This window comes from Nyctereutes procyonoides, unplaced genomic scaffold (genome assembly GCF_905146905.1).
Source record: "Nyctereutes procyonoides isolate TBG_1078 unplaced genomic scaffold, NYPRO_anot_genome, whole genome shotgun sequence".
In the NCBI taxonomy this organism is placed as follows: domain Eukaryota; kingdom Metazoa; phylum Chordata; class Mammalia; order Carnivora; family Canidae; genus Nyctereutes; species Nyctereutes procyonoides.
In genome coordinates, this window is record NW_026575121.1 from 8,437,843 (window position 1) to 8,458,111 (window position 20,269).

At 38.2% G+C, this 20,269-nt stretch overlaps 1 protein-coding gene across 5 annotated transcripts in view; it reads right to left on the reverse strand.

Annotated features, from left to right (window-relative positions):
• The window catches only part of DGKH (diacylglycerol kinase eta), a 182,689-nt gene that overhangs the window by 13,941 nt on the left and 148,479 nt on the right, over positions 1-20,269 (reverse strand). For 2 of the 5 annotated variants that reach the window (XM_055335822.1, XM_055335820.1), the window contains exons 22-30: positions 18,388-18,495; positions 16,283-16,396; positions 15,910-16,044; positions 14,097-14,284; positions 10,188-10,293; positions 9,022-9,114; positions 6,130-6,249; positions 5,694-5,802; positions 4,055-4,185 (exon numbers count right to left, since the gene is read on the reverse strand). In XM_055335822.1, coding sequence (XP_055191797.1) covers positions 4,055-4,185; positions 5,694-5,802; positions 6,130-6,249; positions 9,022-9,114; positions 10,188-10,293; positions 14,097-14,284; positions 15,910-16,044; positions 16,283-16,396; positions 18,388-18,495 — 1,104 coding nt within the window. The remainder of the gene's footprint in view (positions 1-4,054; positions 4,186-5,693; positions 5,803-6,129; positions 6,250-9,021; positions 9,115-10,187; positions 10,294-14,096; positions 14,285-15,909; positions 16,045-16,282; positions 16,397-18,387; positions 18,496-20,269) is intronic. The other 3 variants (XM_055335821.1, XM_055335824.1, XM_055335823.1) reach the window with 3 other exon arrangements.

Sequence of the window (20,269 nt, forward strand, 5' to 3'; positions counted from 1 at the left end):
CTTTCTCATAAGACGCCAGGTCATTCACAACCAGTCTTAAGAAACTATATGTTTTCTGAGTGTGTGCTAAAATAGCAAACTTAAAAGCAAGGCCAAATCCTAAAGGTAGATAGTGTCTGCTACCTAACTCTGAAATATAAATGTATTTACAGTTGTGTTGAGATTCTTTGGGTGGGATATTTAAATACTCTTTCTGCTTTGTGATAACATAATTATCTGATTAAGAAATAATTTAATATTAAATATTTTGGGACGCCTGGGTGGCTCAGTGGTTGAGTGTCTGCCTTTGGCTCAGGGCGTGATCCTCAGTCCGGGGGTCGAGTCCCACATCAGGCTCCCTGTGAGGATCCTGCTTCTCCCTCTGCCTCTCTCTCTGTTTCTCATGAATAAATAAATAAAATCTTTAAAAAATAATAATATTAAATATTTTATCTCAGGCCATAGGCACATTGTATCCTCCAGAATAAAAACTTCTTTGAGAGAGGCAGGCTCTGCCCAGAATTACCATTTGGGTATAATGAGATGAATGTTTCCCACAGAGTTACACTAACTTATAGCTAAATTTTCTTTGAGTTCAATACTTTCATGTCTTCTAGGAGTTAGGCTATGATAAAGTTGTGCCATGACATCTGTTATATCTTTCTTAATTTATTTTATCATATTCTTTATTATGGGCCTTTTCTTTCTCTGGATGAATAGTCCTAATTTTGCAGAAATATGCTTTGTATATATTCAGTGATCTCTCTAGTGATCTTTCTAGCCACACGTATGCAAACTTTCCAAATGGAAAATAATAAAAACCAACCATACGAATAAAACCATTGCGTCTTTACCATGGTCTTTAGTGCCCCTCACTTTTGCCTACTGTCTTCCTGGAGGGAGAATAATGGATCAGTTTATTTTTTTTTATTTTTATTTTTTTATTTATGATAGAGAGAGAGAGAGAGAGAGAGAGAGAGAGAGAGAGAGAGAGAGAAAGGCAGAGACACAGGCAGAGGGAGAAGCAGGCTCCATGCACCAGGAGTCCGACGTGGGATTCGATCCTGGGTCTTCAGGATGGCGCCCTGGGCCAAAGGCAGGCGCCAAACCGCTGCGCCACCCAGGGATCCCCTGGATCAGTTTATTTATCTGCTAAAGCACCCCAGAAATATTTTTCTTTTCTCATCTTTACAATGACACATTGCTTTCTCTTGTTGTCTTGCTGATAAGAAAGTAACACCTGAGCCAAGATCTGAGTGGGAGTTAGCCATGTGACGGGTAGCAGAAGCATACCGTAGCAGGGTGCACCCGAAAGGTGACAAAGAGTTTAGTATTTTTAAGTGAATGGAATATGGCCAGGCTGGATGGGGCATAGACCAGCAAGGCCAGTGATTCACCAGCAGGTTAAATAAATGGGCAGAATCGTGTAGGCCTCACAAAGATGTGAGGCTTTATTCCAAGAGAAGTGGGAAGTCATTGAAAGGTGACCCATCTGATGTTAAGCTATCACTCAGAGTTGCTAAGAACTCTGGCCTCACACAGGCCAGTGGTGAGGTGGCATGGAGTTGGAGTGGGGGAAGCAGGAAGATAAATGGGCCGAGTTTAGAAACCTGACTGGGTGATGGCCTTCATGAGTAAGGGGGAAATGATAAAGAAGAGGAAGGTGCTGAGAATGGCAGTGGGTTTCTCCTGCTTGAGCACCTGGAGGGAGAAAGGGGTGATTCACTAAGATGTAGAGTCATAGAGCAGCACAGCAGAGTAGATGTTTGGTTTTTGACGTGTTAAGACTGAGCCCCCTGTGTGATAGGCAAGTATCAGGTCAAGTCGGCAATATAATCTTAAAGCTCATAAATGACGTCAGGGCTGGAGCTACAAACCCATGAACCACTTACATATTCATGGACCATATCTGAAGCAATGGGAGTGGATAAGTGGGTAATCCATTACCGACATTCAACGGCTTTACTTTGAAGAGTCTGCTCCCTCTTACAGCTACGACCAGAGAGCATGGGGAGCTCAATTTCTACCATCATGGCTTTGTACTATAGTAGGCTCTTTCCAAAAAATTATTTTCCTTTTTTTATTCCCCCCTACCCTGTTTTAGAACCAAAAGAGGTAAAAAGGACTATAACAGTACAAATTTCTGAAAGAAGTGTTATGCGGGAAAGAATGTAATTTGCATTAAAAATAAAAACACAACAGAACAAAAAGTCCCATGAAAAGCTAAAGAGAGTTCATAAAAATAATTCTTAATCATTTCCTTTTTTCTCATATTCCTTCTTCCAGCCAGGTCCTATCATTCTAAATTTGACTTTGTATGTGTATGAGTTCTGTTTTTCCATTCTGCAAATATCTGCTTTACTGTGTGTGTATAGATGTATTTGTAATGTTATGGACACATGTACATATATATAACATATACATATATAATTATATATACAGTCTTTTCTTTAAATATATGCTTATTCATGGCAAATGAAATGTAAACTCCTGGAGAGGCTGGCATAATATATCAATCAGTAGCTATTCGATAAATATTGCTGCCTGCCAAGAATATAAGAAACTACATAAATATGTTGGATATAATGATCCCCTATGTTTATTTTTTTTTTAATATTTTTTATTTATTTATTTTTATTTATTTATGACAATCACACAGATAGAGAGAGAGAGGCAGAGACACAGGCAGAGGGAGAAGCAGGCTCCATGCACCGGGAGCCTGACGTGGGATTCGATCCCGGATCTCCAGGATCGCGCTCTGGGCCAAAGGCAGGCGCTAAACCGCTGCGCCACCCAGGGATCCCCCTATGTTTATTTTTTTATGCACTCATTCCACGTTTTGCAGTCAACCTTTACTCTATGGACTCTAGCTTCATATATTTTGCTATTTTCCGTATTTGGGACTCTCGACTGTGGTAATTAATCTATTATTTTATTATTATTATGGTTAAAAATGTTTAAGTATATGTGGCATTCACTTTTAATGCATTAAAGCTGCTTTATAAAATCCTATATGCTACCCATTAATCGTTCAAAGGTCTCTGCTAACATGTTTGCAGATAAAGGCACGACAGTTCATGAATTTATTAGGAATTCCCTGTATCATAATTCTATGCAATTCAGAACTTGTTCTACAGGAAAGGGATCACTGAAACATATGTTAAAAGCTTTATCACTTGTTTATTATTCAATCTTGGAATTTTATTTTTTGTTTTTATTTTTTTCAATCTTGGAATTTTAAAATGGCGGTGTTTGGTAAGAAAATCTAACATGACAAAATTCTCCTCCTAACCTTAAGATACAACAGTCTACTTTGGCCACTTTGAGTCTCCACCCCAAAAAATAAAAGGGAATTGCTGGAGACCATGAAGTAATGATTTTCTTTTCTCTGAAATAAATGACAAACAGACTTTAAGCTGCATTCTCGGAAAAGTGAAGCATAATTTTTACTTCATTTACTGAAGAAGCTAATAAATTTATTTTTGAGAATAATACAATCATAACAGTAAGTCACAGAAAGGATATTTGAATTTATTGGTCTAGTTGTTCATGTGTGCACTGAAAGGACGGTCAGAAACACAACAAAATCATAGGACTTTAAGTAGCCACTGCTGTGTCTTACCTAGTTCCAGATATTAGGAAGACTTTGTTTTTGGTATTTTGAATCATTTTTTAGTTGTTAACCTTTTATTAAGAGTTTTAAGGGTTATTTTCAGCAATAATTACCACCTTGGATGCTGATCCAATAAAATGAACTGATGGAAACATGAGCTATTTGGAAATATTAGCACAGGAACAGCCATATGAATGGATGCAGAGAAAAAAAAAATCATTAACTTCATGCTAAGCTTTAGCTACAACAACCAGAGAATGATACCTGATAGGACAATATTGCTGACATTCTTATTTAAAAAGCATACAAGGAACTCCAACCACAGGACAATGCATATTAGATTACTGCACATTTGCATGACATAAGCCAAGCTAGAAGCACAGAACGAAAGAGGTGCAGGGGAAAGGATTCTGTTTTGCAGGGGAAATATTCAAAAGCAGAAAAGAAGCACAAAGGAAATACCTTCAGATCTCGCCTTTCCAGATGCAAAAGTTCAGCCCCTCTGATGTCATGACGGATGAAGATTTCTTTGTACTCTCCCAAATTGAGCAGATCCAGCCAAGCAGCAACTTCCTCTGTGCCCCATTTTTGAACTACCAAAGTTAAGAGCAAAACCCCCTTAATTTCTACATGCTTAATGCAGTACAAAGCAAAGGTTGGCCAAAGAAGATGCAAGACAGAGTACAGCGGCAGTGCTAGCAAAGGGAAAGGGCAAAGGTGTCGTGTTTCGACAAAACTCCCATTTTGTTTCTCCCCCATGCAGGTTACAGACTGTCAACGAATGCAAAGATCTGACTATGCAAAGACATTCATGGCTGTGCACCGATGCCTTTAGCTTTAGCTCGATTTCCTCTCAAAGTCGTCCAAATTACACATTCTAAATAAAAGCTGTCTTTCTCATGATTAGGATCAATAGTACAAGATCCAAATAAACTCTGATGACTCTCCTTAAAGCCATATATGAAACTAGTCAGAATTTAATTAGCTATAAGCAATTTTAATTTTCAATTAAAATTGAAAATCTGACACGGGGTTCTGATTTTTACAACAGACTTCTGCTCCACGTCTTGCTGAATTCAAGTATTGCTTTTAGTAATTCTCTATTCATAATTCTAATTATTGACAATGATAGCACTAAATGTGTTGTTAGATCGCTTAACGTCCTCTGAAAACTGTCAATACTGCTAAGCTTAGTTGTATTGTTATTTTTCAACACGTATTACCATTATTTTGTGCATGTTATTCAACAGCGATTAGCTTAATTCAAGTGTATCTATTTGCCATATTTGGTTTTAAAATGCTCTTCAATAGCTGCTCTCCAATTGTCAAAAAATAAGGCCGTATATCATTTTTTAAAAGGAGATAGCTCACTTGGAAGAATTATTAAATGATTTGACTGTGAAAGGCACCTACTGCCATATACACAGAACTTGAAGGTGCTTCAGCACTAATGCAGCATTAAAATTAATTTCTAGGGGAAGATGAAAAGGAGGGAACCAGACAGACAACATCAAAGACAGTTTAATCTTCACTTGAGAATGTGAGTGTCACGGTAGACCGTCATCACCGAGGGATGGAAATGGTGTAGTAAGTTCTTGAAACAGGAGAAAGAGAATACATAACTTTAGATGGAAAATAGATTTAGCAAGTTAAAGGAGTGAATGGAAGTTTCTTACATTCCATTAATCAAAATATCTAAATTTTGAACTTTGAAGAAGAAAAACAAATCATACACCGATGCCTTGAATTGTTGTCATGCAAGACAAAGGGCCATCTAAACGGATGCACTGACATCCACTGAACAGAGCATATTAGCGACCACCTCGTTTTCTCGTGTGCTTCATAGCTACAGACTCCTACTGTTTTGGGAACTTACTTTAGGTGTGATATGATTTACTGTATTGCGGTAAAAGGAACATAAAATAAAATTCACCATTTTTACCATACTATTGGTGTACAATTAGGTGGCATTTAATACATTCATAATGTGCAATGGTCACCACAAATAGTTCCAGAACATCTTTATCACCTGGATGGCATTTCTGTAATAATCTATCTTTTCCATAACGTTACACTTTTCCTTCCGGTGCGGATCACCTACCAGGCTGTGAACTTGTCTTCTGCTTCTGAACTTTCTCCTTTTTAAATTTTGGCACGATACGAAATACCGTGCTTCTGCTGTTTCTCTTGGTGCAGTCCATGGGGGGCTCCTGTTCGAATCGAGCAAGAAGAGAATTTTCTCAGGACATTAAGAGGAGAAGAACTCACTCCAGTATCAAAGACAACGCAGGAATAGATTATAAACACAAAACACTGTTGAAGTGATGGCTTCTTAAAAGTGTGTGATGTTACGTACTCCTGAAAATGTGCCGATTCCTTTTCTTCACATAGAAGCCTTTTCTTGCTCATTTAAGAGCGCACATGTGAAAGTAGTATTCAAAATTTATTATCCCTTGACCATCTCTTTTTCAAAAGACGACTCCAAACTATTGTCATAAAGTCTACCTTGATAAAGAAACAGGCCAAATTTTACATACCTCATCTTCATTTGGGTGTAGGATATAATAAAGCCAAGGAATCTCAGTTAATTTCTGCAGCTCCACCTCCACAGAATGTAAGGCGTTGGATACCCGTTCTTCGTGTGGGGATTCTAACTGCTATTTACCAGCAGATTAAAAAAAACAAAATAAAACAAGTCTCAATGACCCATCTCAAACAGAATAAATTCATTTTATTTTGACAACGAACATCCTCATCTCTTATTAGGGTAGGCACAGTTATTGTTGTTGGTAATAAAAAGGAATATAGGAAAAAAGGAGCCAATTATTCTATATTGAGTTCATTTTTTAAAAATCTGGATAGATATATCTGTACTTCCCAAAGATAATACAGTTAGTGTGAATTTAATAATGTCACAGGAAAAAATTATCGCTTTTGGTGGTTTTCTTTTTATTTTTTTCTGAAAATTCTTTCCTCTCTCCCTCCCTCCCAATCCATGCATTCATCCACCCACTCCACTAGCTCGCTTGCTAATAAGTAATCTCACTGCTCTACTTATTTGTGGCAAAAATCCTTCTGATTTCCAGCAAAAATCCTTCTGATTTCCAGTAAGCAAATAATACTATTCTTAAAAATTGGTCAAAAACATGTCACATAATAAGAACTGCTTGGCACAGAAATCTCCTGGAGAATTAAAATAGTAAGTTTAAGGAAAAAAGAAAAAAAAAAAACCCTCCACGAATCTCAGAAAATTTTGTGATGAAAAGCTGTTACAAAAATCAGGGAAAAGCAAAATGCTAAAATGGTTTGCAATCTGGAAGAGGGTTTAGAAACTTTAAAGAGAATTTAACTGGTCACTTATCCACCTATTTGAAGCAACTATTAAAAATCACTTAGAAATTCAATAGTAAAGGTGAAATAAACACTGTTATGTGTAGAACAGGAAGGGAGGTGACTGCCTTCTGGTCCTGGCTTTGTTACTAACTATGCAACCAAGGGGAGGCTGACTGATGGTAAGAGTCTTAGTTTCTTCCTTAATAATTAGTAGAAAATGACTCAATTATTTCTAAGGTCTATTCCCGCTAACCAATCCTTTCATAAATTACTTTAAAACTGTAGAGGATACACATATAGGTTCCCAGAATTTTAAACTGAAAGTTCAGCGAAATTGTTCCTGTTATTTATTACAGTCATTCTTTTTTCCTCTCGGTTATTTAAGGCATCTACCCTTTCTAGTAGTTCGTAAAAATATGGAGATTCTCCACCTTGCCATGTAAGATGTACCACTTTCGAAGAATGAACGCCTTATAAAATTGATAAAATGGTATTGCATATTCATTCCAGAAGCAAAATAAAGTGTAAACCTTAGCTGAACTCAAATATGATTGATTCTGTATTTTGACATCAATATTGGCGAAGGTTTTAAAAAAATTCACTGGCATATGTTTTAAACCAAACACCCATATTTGACAATGACAGAGGTAGATCGAAATGATTAAAAGTCTGCGGGGTTAGTGCTTCCATATTAACATAATATAATTGATAAATATTAACCAACTAACACTCAGTGGGTGCTTGCAGTAGAGAGAGCTAAAACATAGAATAAGTTCTGCTTCTGGAGGTTGTCAGTCAAGAGTTTTCTTTTCTATTTGAAATAAGACAGAAAAATACATGTCCTTCACCTAAAAATTGGGACCAAAGTCACAGCTCCCTGGATTTCACTGGGATCATTTTAGAAGAGGAGCAAGACACCTCTGGTTAATAACAGAAGTGCCAAGAATTGGCAAAATGTTCCATTGGTTTTATCAAAAAAGATAACCAATGTGTCTTCCTAAAAGTCTTTCTTCACGGCCACTGCATAGGGAGCCATGTCTGGCCCCAAGGAAGGTGTATGTATCCCTTCCTCTAGAGGTGGGGAAGAGCAGCGGATGTCATTCATCCTTGAAGCTTCTCTTCTCACAGTAAAAGACGCTCCAAGGACGGTACTCTTCTGGACCCCAATCAAACGGAAATCCTAACCACAGTCACATAGTTAGCTAGACTGTGACACACCTTCCATTTTCCCACTATGCCAGATACTTTGACTTTTACTACCACTTTCCTTTAGGTATACATTTTCCAGAGCAAGAGGTAAAACTACCGTCAAGAGAAATGTTTTAAGATCATCACAGAACAGTTCATCAGAATTGTTCCAAGGAAGAAAAAATGAGCCAATGCATTAGGCTAGCTACAGTTACAACAGCATGTGTGAATAACCCACAGTCAAACACTAGGGGGCGAGAAGACCCAATATTCTAGAATATTTGAAAATGGTGAGAGTAAATAAAAGGCTGACAAGGTCGACTCTGGGGAAATCCAACAGGACATCTGTGGGCTTTCAGCACTTATGCTTGAGGTCCAGGGACCGTGGGCAGATTCAGACCTGCCCTAACCTTGGTTTCCAGCACCAATCTAAGCGAATCTAGAGACAGGGCTAGTTCCTGAAATTAGTTCTCGAAGCATCGAGTCTATAAAGTGTTACCCTTTCAGCAAATCTAAAAACCAAACCAATCATATCGCAGACGTTAATTTCGGGAACAAAACCAATGGTTTCCTCTATTTTACTGCAATAATGAATTCATGAGTACCAAGAAATGCCTGCTACGTTTTATAAGGGCTCAAGTCTCTTCAAAACTGACTGGGGAGAGCAGTGCTGTATAAAAACATGTTGGCACATGTGAATGGAAACTTCTACTCCTGTTAGCCTGAATCATAACCCCCCGAGGCAGCCATATATTTCCTTGAAGGCAAAAGCCAGGTAAAAGGGAAGCTCTAAGGATGGAGGCCAGAGGCAGGTTCGGCATTAGAATTTGATGAATGCATGTTCCCTAATAAAGGTGAGGCCCACACATTGATCATCATTCTTGTATTACCAGTCATCTCTTCCTTACCAAAGGAACCCTGCCCACTAGCAAAGATTCTGTTTCATTATATAGTGCCTTCACATTGATGGCTATTTCAGTGGCAGTGTCTCTCGTAAGACTCTAGAAGAAAAAACAACACATCAAACACAAGTAGTTCTATATGAAGGTGGGATTCAATCATCAGCAAATACTTCAAATTTTATTCTTCCCATAAATTCACATCACAAATATTTGGAAAAACCTACCCAAATTCTATTACAATTGAACAATTTCACCCTCGTATTTGTTCGTATGATTACTTCTTCTAATCCTTACCTCGCAGAACCAAATGAATGCACTGACTATGGTTACACTTAGGACCACATCTCCTGTGTACAAACATGCGTCTGCTTGCAACATATACCTCTTCCCACAAAAAAAGTTAAGTCAAAGAAAATGATGCCTTAAAGAGGTCATTATCAGATCATAATCAGTTTTATCCCCTGACTTTCAATCTTAGAAGTAGGAATCAGGTTGTTTTTTAGGCTTTTACCTTGAGGACTAGCATTTATCTGTACATCAATTTAGGTAACTTCCACAGAATAATTAAAAGAATATAATAATGCTATCAATTTTCTCTATGCTACAACTTGTACCATGTATGGCATTTCAAGAGCACAGTATTCTTTTCCTTCTCTAACTTCTATGTTAAAAAAATTATAGAAGTTACAAATAAAAAAAAAAAGTTACAGATTCCAGCATCCACATGAAAAAGTTTACCAACTTTACCAGTTTAATGGAACAACATGAGGTGAGGACAACTTCTGCACAGAACTTTGACAATGAATGAACATCTTTAATAAAAATGCGTAGTATGTAGGTTTGTCCTACGTCAAAGTGCAGGGAGAAGGTGAAAGAACGAACAGGGAGGAATGACTGTAGCTCAAAGAAGAACGAGTGCAAGGAAGATGGCAAGGACAAGTGATTGAAAGAGAAATGGGGGGAAAGTGAAGAAAATTTAAGAGCAGGAATGGAAAAAACGCCAGGAAAAGAAGAATAAAAAAACATGGCCACACATTTACCATAAGCTTCTGGCAGACAATCCTATAGACCGGCTAATGCTTTTTCAAAGGGCACGGCCCATTTTCTGGCATCGAAATATATGTGTAATACATAACAATCTAGGGAATGAGAATTTACCATTAGCTCCTCACCTCTGGGAACCGTGGGTTGGCTTTATTCAGTGCATGGGAGCACGCATTTACGGCATGGGCCAGTTCTTGCTCCAAAAGACAATGGATCGTGGCTGCGTCACAGATCCTGAAAGCAAAAACGAGGTAGGTGAACAAAAAGAAATTTGAGCATTGCTGATTTCTTTGAAGTTACAGAAATGGTAGATTAAGCCAAGTCAAAAGAAAGAATTAGGGAATTTTTTAAAAAGTGAGTTCAGCTCAACTATGAATAACAAACGGTAGACTTAACAAAATTCAAACCCTACCGCAACAAGGAATATGAAACCAAAAATCTTTATGGGAAAAGTTAGGCTTAGACTCACAGACAAACACACTGAGGTATAATTTAGAAGAACAAAATATAGTAACATTTCGTTTTGAAGTATCCCTGGCAAGTGAGATAGGTCCCAAATGTAGGGAGCAAAAATTTCATCTTTTATTCATTGCAACTTCAACCAGGAACATGTAAAACAGATTAGGGAAAGAACATTGCCATATTTATCATCTATACACTAAGTGCCCTACATGCATTATCTAATTTAATATTCACAACTTAAAAAGTAGCTGTGATTAATTTTCTCCACTTTATAGATGAAGACTTTGAGGGCGTGCAGAGAGTCAGTGTGTATACAAAGCTAAAAAGTCTATTAGTTCCAAAGCCTGTTGTACCACAGTCCTCTGGAATCTAAACCTTCAAGAATATCCTGAACAGACAAGATCCTGGAGGGTATTAAGGCCAAAGAAAAAAGAGGAAAAGTTCAGTCAAGGGCTAGAAAGCCATATAAAGTTTGCAGATGAGCAAGAAAGCAAAACTACGCAAATCTTTTGCTTCTGGCAACTATGAGGAGAATGACCTTCACACTAGAAAGGCTAAAACAAGAGAAGACACTAGAACGGGTAAAACAAGAGAAGAGACTGGGTTAATAGAGTTGAGTCAAGAGTAAAGGAAAAGAGCTTAATTCTTAAAGATCAGACTATCAATATCCATGCCACAAAGGAATTTGCAAATGTCATCTCAATATTTCTACCCATCACCTTGAGAAATCATGAAGAATGGGTTCTTTATCAGAAGCATAGAAGTGGGTAAATGTTATTCTAATTTTCGAAAAAAGGAAGAGATGAATCAATTTCAGATCAATATTTCCAACTGCCTACTCAAATTTCCTCCTAGATATTTCTTTAAAAAAATTTATTTTATTTATTTGACAGAGAGAGCACCCAAGAGAGCATGTATGAGCGAGTGCGGGGTGATGGGGCAGAGGGAGAGAGAGAATCTTTAAGCAGACTCCCCGTTGCGCATGGAGCTGGACATGGGGCACCATCTCACAACCCGGAGATCATGACCTGAGCCCAAATCAGGAGACAGATGCTTAACTGACTGAGCCATCCAAGCGCCACTCCTTCTGGATATTTCTAATATAGTTTAAATTCTGTCATTTTTCCCTCTCAAATCTACTTTCCCTCCTGAATCCTATGGTTCCATCAAAGGTTCCACAATCCATCCAGCCATTCGTCCTCTCTCCTAATTCAGGCCATACAGCAATTTTAGATCATAATCTATCTTAAGTCTCTCTACTTCTTTCCATCTCTAATACCTCAATCCATTGTTTCCTGTCAGGACCATTCTTTTTTTTTTTAATTTTTATTTATTTATGATAGTCACACAGAGAGAGAGAGAGAGAGAGAGAGAGAGAAGAGAGAGAGAGAGAGAGAGAGAGAGAGGCAGAGACATAGGCAGAGGGAGAAGCAGGCTCCATGCAGGGATGCAGGGAGCCTGATGTGGGACTCGATCCCGGGTCTCCAGGATCGCGCCCTGGGCCAAAGGCAAGCGCTAAACCGCTGCGCCACCCAGGGATCCCTGTCAGGACCATTCTAAGAGTGTTCACCTTGCTCTTGCTTTGCTGTCTTGCAAACGATGCTACACATTGTTTCCAGAAACTTCCTGATAAGACCTGGCCTCTTTTCACTCATCCACATTTCCTATTCTCTCACATATACCATGTCACCCTCCATTCCCTGAAATTTCCTAAAAGTACTTGTTCCCTCACACTCCTCTGGGCCTCTGCCCAGGCTTGTTCCCATGTTTCGAATGTTCCTTCTCTTCCTCTTCCATCAAGACTTGGCAGAAGATCACTTCTTCCAGGCAACCCTCCCTTACTTTCTTGGCCTCCTGTGTGTATCCACAGTGCCCCACTGAGCCTGTGATAGCACTTTGGCCACACTTTTCCCCTCCTGCTCCCCTGCCAGCAAATTAAGAAGAGAGGACCACAACACAGCCATTTTGGCATCCCTACTGCTTAATATGGTGGTTGGCATGCAGAAGAACAGACTCAAAACTATTTGTTGAACACTGAATGATCAAGTTCTGAAAATAGATGAGTGGGCCTGATTTTCATCTTTTGCAAAATTTAAAAAAAAAATATGGGGAACCAAATTAGGTTGACCAAAAGCAAGTCTGGCCAACCTTCCTTCACTTTCCTTTTTCTGATAAGGTTATTTGGTTAGTTGACAGGAAGTTATTTCAGAAAGTATATTTGATTTCAAAGGAGATAATACAGAAAGTATATTTTGGTTTCAAGAAATTGTTTCAGTTCTATTTTTAATTTTCTGAAAGACCTCCATACTATTAGCCATAATTTGTTAATTAGCTTGATTATGGTAATTGCTTTACAATGTATACATGTATCAAATTATGTGTACACCTTTTATATATAAATGATTTTACTTGTCAATTATTCCTCAGTAAATCTGGAAAAGAAGCAAAAAAAAACCCTACTGTAAATTGGACTCCACAGAAGTGGTTTGTAATACCCTAAAACGAAGCTCTTTGTGGGTAAGAAACTGAGATATAGAATAACGAAGTTCTCTGTGCATTTGGCTAACTAAATACTCATTTTCTCTTACCTTGCTTCTAAGCTACTCAACATCTTGCAGTTATCATACTTTATTCTAATTCTGAATGTTGGTCTCTAGCAGTAGGGAGTTCGTATCTTTTCTCTCATATCTCTAGCAGCTAGTGCATTCTAGCTTTCCCACAAATATTTAAAGAGCTTTGTTTTCCTTCTTTTTTTTCACAACATTTTTATCAGTGACCAGATGAAGATGTGGTAAGAATATAATAGCTACCATTCACAGAACAGCAAATATGCCAGATATGATGTGCTAATAAGCTCTTTACTTGGTGGGTCTCAGCCTTCACATTGACCTGCAAAGTTAGCTCATATTATCCCCATTTGGTAGAGAAGAGGGGATAAGAAATTTTTCCATGGTTCCCTTCCCTTCCCCCAATAAAATTCACTCCTGGTCATAGTGATTTTTATCTGTTTTACACTCCCGGAACTTGTGTTTTCATCTCTTCCCTTTCGTCTACTAAAATTAATTCCTAGGTGGTCTCCCAATGTCTGGATACGTCTTTGGAAACTGATTCTCAGGCTTTTCCCCACTCCCCCACCCCCCACCCGAATTTCTATGGAAGCAGGGTTAATGTTTATGTTTCCTTCTACATTCCATAAGCATTTATTCAATAATTGTAAAGTAATATATCAGTTAAGTAGTAGAGTGTAAAGATTGTGTAAAACTGGGGAAATCAACAATAACAGAAAGAGCACCGTGTGGTAGGGTAAGTTAGGCCAGCTTTCCACTGTGTTTCAGGAAGTCCAAGGTCTGTTCTGCAGAGAACACAAGTAGCGGGGTGTGTGCGTGCGTGCATGTGTGTGTGTGTGTGTGTGTGTGTGTGTGTGTGTGTGTGTGTTGGAGAGGGTTTACTTGAGGCAAAAATGAGGCAGCAAATGAGAAAGGAGGGTAAATGCATCTCTTTTAGATACTCCCAAACAGCTAAAATTATGTATCAAAACTAAAAAACAAAATTGGCCAAGCCAGGGTTCTCCTCACCTAGAGCATGCAGGACCACCATACCTAGTAATGAGCTCCTCTGCAGCCTGGGAGCACAGCTGCATCTGGGACACCTCTTCTGTTGCCAGGTCAACGGCATGCTGGATGTACAAATGGGTTCGAAGAACTGGCTTACCGGAATCACACTTCTGTTTATCTTCCCAAGATTTCAGAGTGCTTTCAAAAGCCTATTTAAGATCAATATTGAAAGGAATTGTTAGTTTGGAGCTCTGAGACCCACACAAGTGTGTATTTAGGTGTCACACGAATGACTTTGAAACTATTGCTTTTTTCCCAATCTAGAGTTTCATTAAAGGAATTGTAAATTACAAAATAGATGTTTTAAACTTTTTCAGTGTTATCATAACAGATAAGTAATGTAATCTGCGGTGAGGAGTGTATCACTGAAGAGTTTCAAAAAGGACTTCCAATTTAGGCTTCAATCTGTACTTTATGTGCATAAAAGACACGGGCTGGATTTTGGCAGTCTTATTTGTTACAAGTATGACCTTAATTAAAACATATTCTGGAAAAGGTAAAACTATGAAGACAGGCTGAGATAAGGGAGGGAGTGATGGATAGTTTGAGCACAAGGAACTTTTAGGATAGTGAAACTATCCTGTACGATACTATGATGGTGGATAGAAGTGATCATATATTTCTCAAAAACCATAAAATGTACAACATGAAGAGTAAATTATGAACTTTAATAATCAATATTGGCTGATCAACTATAATAAATGTACCACACCGATACAAGATGTTAATAATAAGGGACTGTATGTCAGTGAGGTAAGGAGATATGTGGGAATACAATTAGAATTCTCTATATTTTCTGCTCAATTTCTCTGTGAATCTAAAAAAGTAATAAAAATATAGTTTGTTAACTCTTTTTTTGGGACAGAGAGAATGCACACATATGCACATATGAGGCAGGGTTGGGGGAGAAGGAGAGGGAGAGAAAGAGAGAGAATCCTAGGAGGCTGAGCAGGGAGCCGTATGGGAAGCTTGATCTCACAACCCTGAGATCATGACTTAGGCCAAAATCAAGAGTCAGTTGCTTAACCAATTAAGTCACCCAGGTGCCCCTAGTCATCTATTAACTTTTTTTTTTAACATTGTATTTATTTGAGAGAGATCGAGCATGCACACAAGAGGGGAGAGGGTGGGTGCAGAGGGAGAGGGAGAAGCAGACTCCCCGCTGAGCTGGGAGCCCCCATGTGGGGCTCGATCTCAGGATCCTGGGACCATGACCTGAGCTGAAGGTAGATGCTTAAACAACTGAGCCACCCAGGCACCCCTCTATTCACTTTTTTAAAAAACTAAATACTTATTCATATTTAAAACCACAATGACCTAAATGTCAGATTAAGAGACAATTTAGGGGAAGCCTGGGTGGCTCAGCTGTTGAGTGTCTGCCTTCAGCTCAGGGCATTATCCCGGGTCTGGGGATCAAGTCCCACATCAGGCTCCCTGTGAGGAGCCTGCTTCTCCCACTGTCTATGTCTCTGCCTCTCTCTCTGTGTCTCTCATGAATGAATAAATAAAATCTTTAAAAAAAAAGAGAGAGAGACAGAGACAATTTAAATATTTTTCCTTGGTTTCTATTCTTCCTAACAACTTTCTTCAAGTAGACTCCACATCCAGCATGGAGCCCAGCTCCAGGTTTGAACTCATGACCCTGAGATCAAGACCTGAGCTGAGATCAAGAGTCAGACACTTAATCGACAGAGCCACCCAGCCAGGCACCCCGCACAATTTAATATTGTTAAAAGGCTTGATAAAAATCTAGAAGAATTTTTTTTTTACATACCCTGTCCCTTGTTAGCATCTGAGCTCTGTTTTTGTGCACAATTTTGATAATTCCTGGAGGCTGAACCCATGCTTCACCATCCACCTGCACTGGGACGCCCTCATCACCAAATATAGTGATTTTTACTGTACGGCACTGAAATAAAACAAGTTATTTTAGAGAACAAATTGTCTTGAGAAACTGATACTCAATCTGCATTCAGCCTTCATTCCGTGGAATGGAATGTATGTTTTTCCACTTCTCGTGACACAGTAACAGCTGACGTGACAAGAAAGTTAACATCTTATAGATGAACAGACAGCATAGGAGTCATTTGGAATAGCTTCCCCAGTGGCCCAAGTCATGAGGTCAGGTTTGCTCAGAGAAAACCAACCTGAGCTATTCGATGATGCTGCAGTTTAATGACCCTTGAAACTGCCATTTGCATGCTATCAAATATTGCAACGACTTCCAGGATCTTGTCATCAAATGATGGTGCGGCAAATATCTGAAAGGAAAAACTACATTATTACAGTTCCCCGATAAGGTTAAGGTTTAGATGTAGTGATACATCAGCAACGTAAAACTCAGCAGTATACATATTAAAAAAAAAACTTATGAAAATAGTAAGAAGAAAAGTATGTAAAGATTATTAGGGGATCCCTGGGTGGCGCAGCAGTTTGGCGCCTGCCTTTGGCCCGGGGCGCGATCCTGGAGACCCGGGATCGAATCCCACATCGGGCTCCCGGTGCATGGAGCCTGCTTCTCCCTCTGCCTGTGTCTCTGCCTCTCTCTCTCTCTCTCTCTCTGTGACTATCCTAAGTAAATAAAAATTAAAAAAAAAAAGATTATTAGGAAATGATAATCTAAGGACAAAAAAACTCCACTGAAGATGATTTAATGTAAACAAACCTCATAAGAAAGGTTTAAAATCCACATGGATAAATGTTCATGTCTCTCATAAAGCACTCTTTGAACCAGTGAACTATTATATTTCTAAATAATCCATCATGGAAAAATAAATAAATACATAATCCATCTTGATATAAAATGTATTAAATATCTGTTCACACATAACTCAGGTGTCTTGAAAAAATGGTGCATGTGATTTTAGGAAACCTAAAATACCCAGTTCCCTTGGTATGTTCTAAGGGGAATCTTCCAATGTGTTACAAGCAATATGTATGTATAATGTCCTTTGTATCTTAATACAACAACTTTTTTAGGGGATTTGAGAAGATGGTGACAGACATCTCAAAGAATAAAAATAACACAGGCTTACTTTGTTTTGATGTCAAATGCATTTTCACAAAGTTAATTTAATCAAACAATTGAAATTCTGGCTGTAATACTTTGTTCCTTTTATTCTCCCTTTGAGTATAGGATACACAATTATGTCTCTGAAAAAAATTTATTCAGCATAAAGTAGTATCCTAAGCAAAACTTCCGTTGAAAATATCAGGATATGAATTTCCAAACCTTGATGATTCCTTATCATTTTTGTTAGCAGGCTGCATGGTTTCAAATCCTGTCTCTGCTACTTCCTGTGTGAATTTAGTGTCAGTTTCTTCATTGGTAAAATTTAGATAAAAATTGTGGTTGTTAATAATGAATGTGAAGTTCTCAGAACACTATCTGATTACCTAGTGGGCGTCGTGAGCTTTATTTATCTTTATCTCACTGATTTCTTCCCTTTAAAATATTTAAGAATAGTTACAGGCTGACAAAAAAATTAACAGCTAATGTAAATTTTATTGTTCAATAGGATTGGAATATAATCATATAATGAAGATCACAAGTACATTCCAATTTATTTTATATTTTAATCCCTGTCAGCTCATTTCAGAGCCGTGCAAAAATGGGTCAGTGAGAACTCTTATATTATAAACCTCAAATAAAAGGGGCTATCGTTCCATACGTGTGATTCTTCAAAGACTGTGATGACCCCTCTTTATTGTGATGTATATCTTAATAATTGTTCTTTCTCTTTCATTTTATTATTTTTAAAACATTAATTAATTACATTAGTTAGGTGTGTTTTCTTCTTTTTAGACTCTCCTGCGGAAACATAGCCCTAAACATCAAAGGCCAAATGGACCCTCATAACATTTCTAAAAATAAAAATAATAGCCACATAAATTTAGAAAGTTAAAAGTAGAAAAGGTATTTTGGTAAGCGGAATAAGGTCCGTCCACCTTCTCATCCCCAGAATGTCCATGTTCTAACCTGGGGAAGTTGTGAATGTTACTTTACATGGCAAAACAGACTTTTATAGGAGGGACCTTGAGAAGGGAAGATTATCCTGGATAATGCAGTGGGATGATACATACTCTTCAATGTAATCACAAAAGTCATTGAAAGTGGAAGAGAAAGGCAGTAGGAGATCAGAAAGGGCAGACTCTCAGCCTGCTCTTGTGGGCTTTGGCAACCAAGGAAGGGGCCACGAGCCAAGGAATGTGGGCAGCCTCTGGAATCTGGAAGGCGCAAGAAAATACTTACATCATCCTCTTTAGTTCCACCCCAAAAGTTAGTGCCTCCTGCATAGCTGGGAATGTTCAACACTGCTATTCCTTGCAGACTGGGGAGAGGAATATACTGCCCATCACACTGTAAGGTAAAAGCTTAGAGGTTAGATAAAAAGAGCAAACTTGGGCAGCCCCCGTGGCTCAGCGGTTTAGCGCCACCTTCGGCCCAGGGTGGGATCCTGGAGACCCAGGATCGAGTCCCACATTGGCCTCCCTGGATGGAGCCTTCTCTCTTCCTCTCTCTCTCTCTGTCTCTCATGAATGAATAAAAAAAAAAAAAAAATTTTTTTTTTTTTTTTTAAAGAGCAAACCTGCTAGTTGGGAAGCCACCACAATATACCAAAGACAGAGGGTGCTGGAGGGAAGTGGTCATGTTTGCTCTCCTGTAAATATATTCCTACAGATTACCTTTATCTTATAAAATATAAATCACTATAGCAGAAGTTGTTACAGAAAACTAACTTAAAATATGTTTTATCTCTTCTTCCTGCCAAAATCAGGCAGTACTTTTCTGGAGTCTTTTCCAGGTCACTTATACTATTCTCACTTGCTTTTTTGTTTTTTTTTTTTAAGGTTTTATTTATCTATTCGTAAGAGACACACAGAGAGAGGCAGAGACATAGGCAGAGGGAGAAGCAGGCTCCCTACGGGGAGCCTGGTGTGGGACTCGATCCCAGGACCTCAGGATCTCATCCCGAGCCAAAGGCAGATGCTCAACAACTGAGCCACCCAGGCGTCCCGCTATTCTCACTTGTATTATAGTCATCTTAGTGCTTATGTTAAGCATTTTTTTTGAAAACAGGTTCAGGGAGGGCCTCTGGGTCCTAGCCACCTCATCTACCAGTGGCTGGTCAGAGTCAAAGCTAAGTTTCTCAAGTAGTCAGAACCAAAACCAAAGAAAGAAAAACCATGCATGTCAGGAATATCAGGAAGATACTTCTTATACTCTGTGTCTTCTACTTAATCACTTAAATGGAAATTAAAATTAACTTTTAAATAGGGAAAAATATCATATGGCTGCTGAGTAATTATACATGACATGTAAGTAAATTCTTACTGAATAGAAGGTTTAGTCCTTTGTTTTAAAAGAGAAGAGCTTGCAGATGTCATACTTATGATAGATACTATATTTTCATTAATTCTTACAATAAAAGGAATTAATAAAACTTTATAAAACTTGCATTTACTGCCCAATCGAAATGATCTCCAATTTTTAGAACAAATGAAAATCCAATTTCAATCCACTTTTCAAACATTTTAAATAACTGAGAATATTTTATACTTTATTGTATTCCTACATGCATTTTTTTATATTTTATTTTCTTTTTCATAGAAATACATTCAAGAGTATAGATAGAGTATCCCAGCATCTAGGGCCATTTCTGGTACACAGTTAGTGCTCAATGTCTATTTGTTAAAATGAGCAAACACGGAGTCCCGGGGTGGCTCAGTTGGTTGAGATCTGCCTTCGACTTGGGTCATGATCCCAGGGTCCTAGGATCAATCGAGCCCCATGTTGAACTCCCTGTTAGTGGGAAGTCTGCTTCTCTCATTCCCCCTCCCACTCATGCTCTCTCTCAAATAAATAAAATCATTTTTAAATAAATAAATAAAATGAACAAACATTTTTAGTAGAATAATAAACTTTTTCTGAATCCAATAAATTGAATGGGTATCTTTGTGTGCTTTAGAACAAGCTGTTTAAGTCATATAACTAACTTAAAGGAGATGGAAAAAATGCCAGTAACATCCATCTTAATTTCATAGCTATGATAAATGAAACCAGCTGATCATGTGGCTGTGCTCTAGAGTGGAAGGTATAATGAGTTTATTTTTACTAGGCCATTTAGTTGATA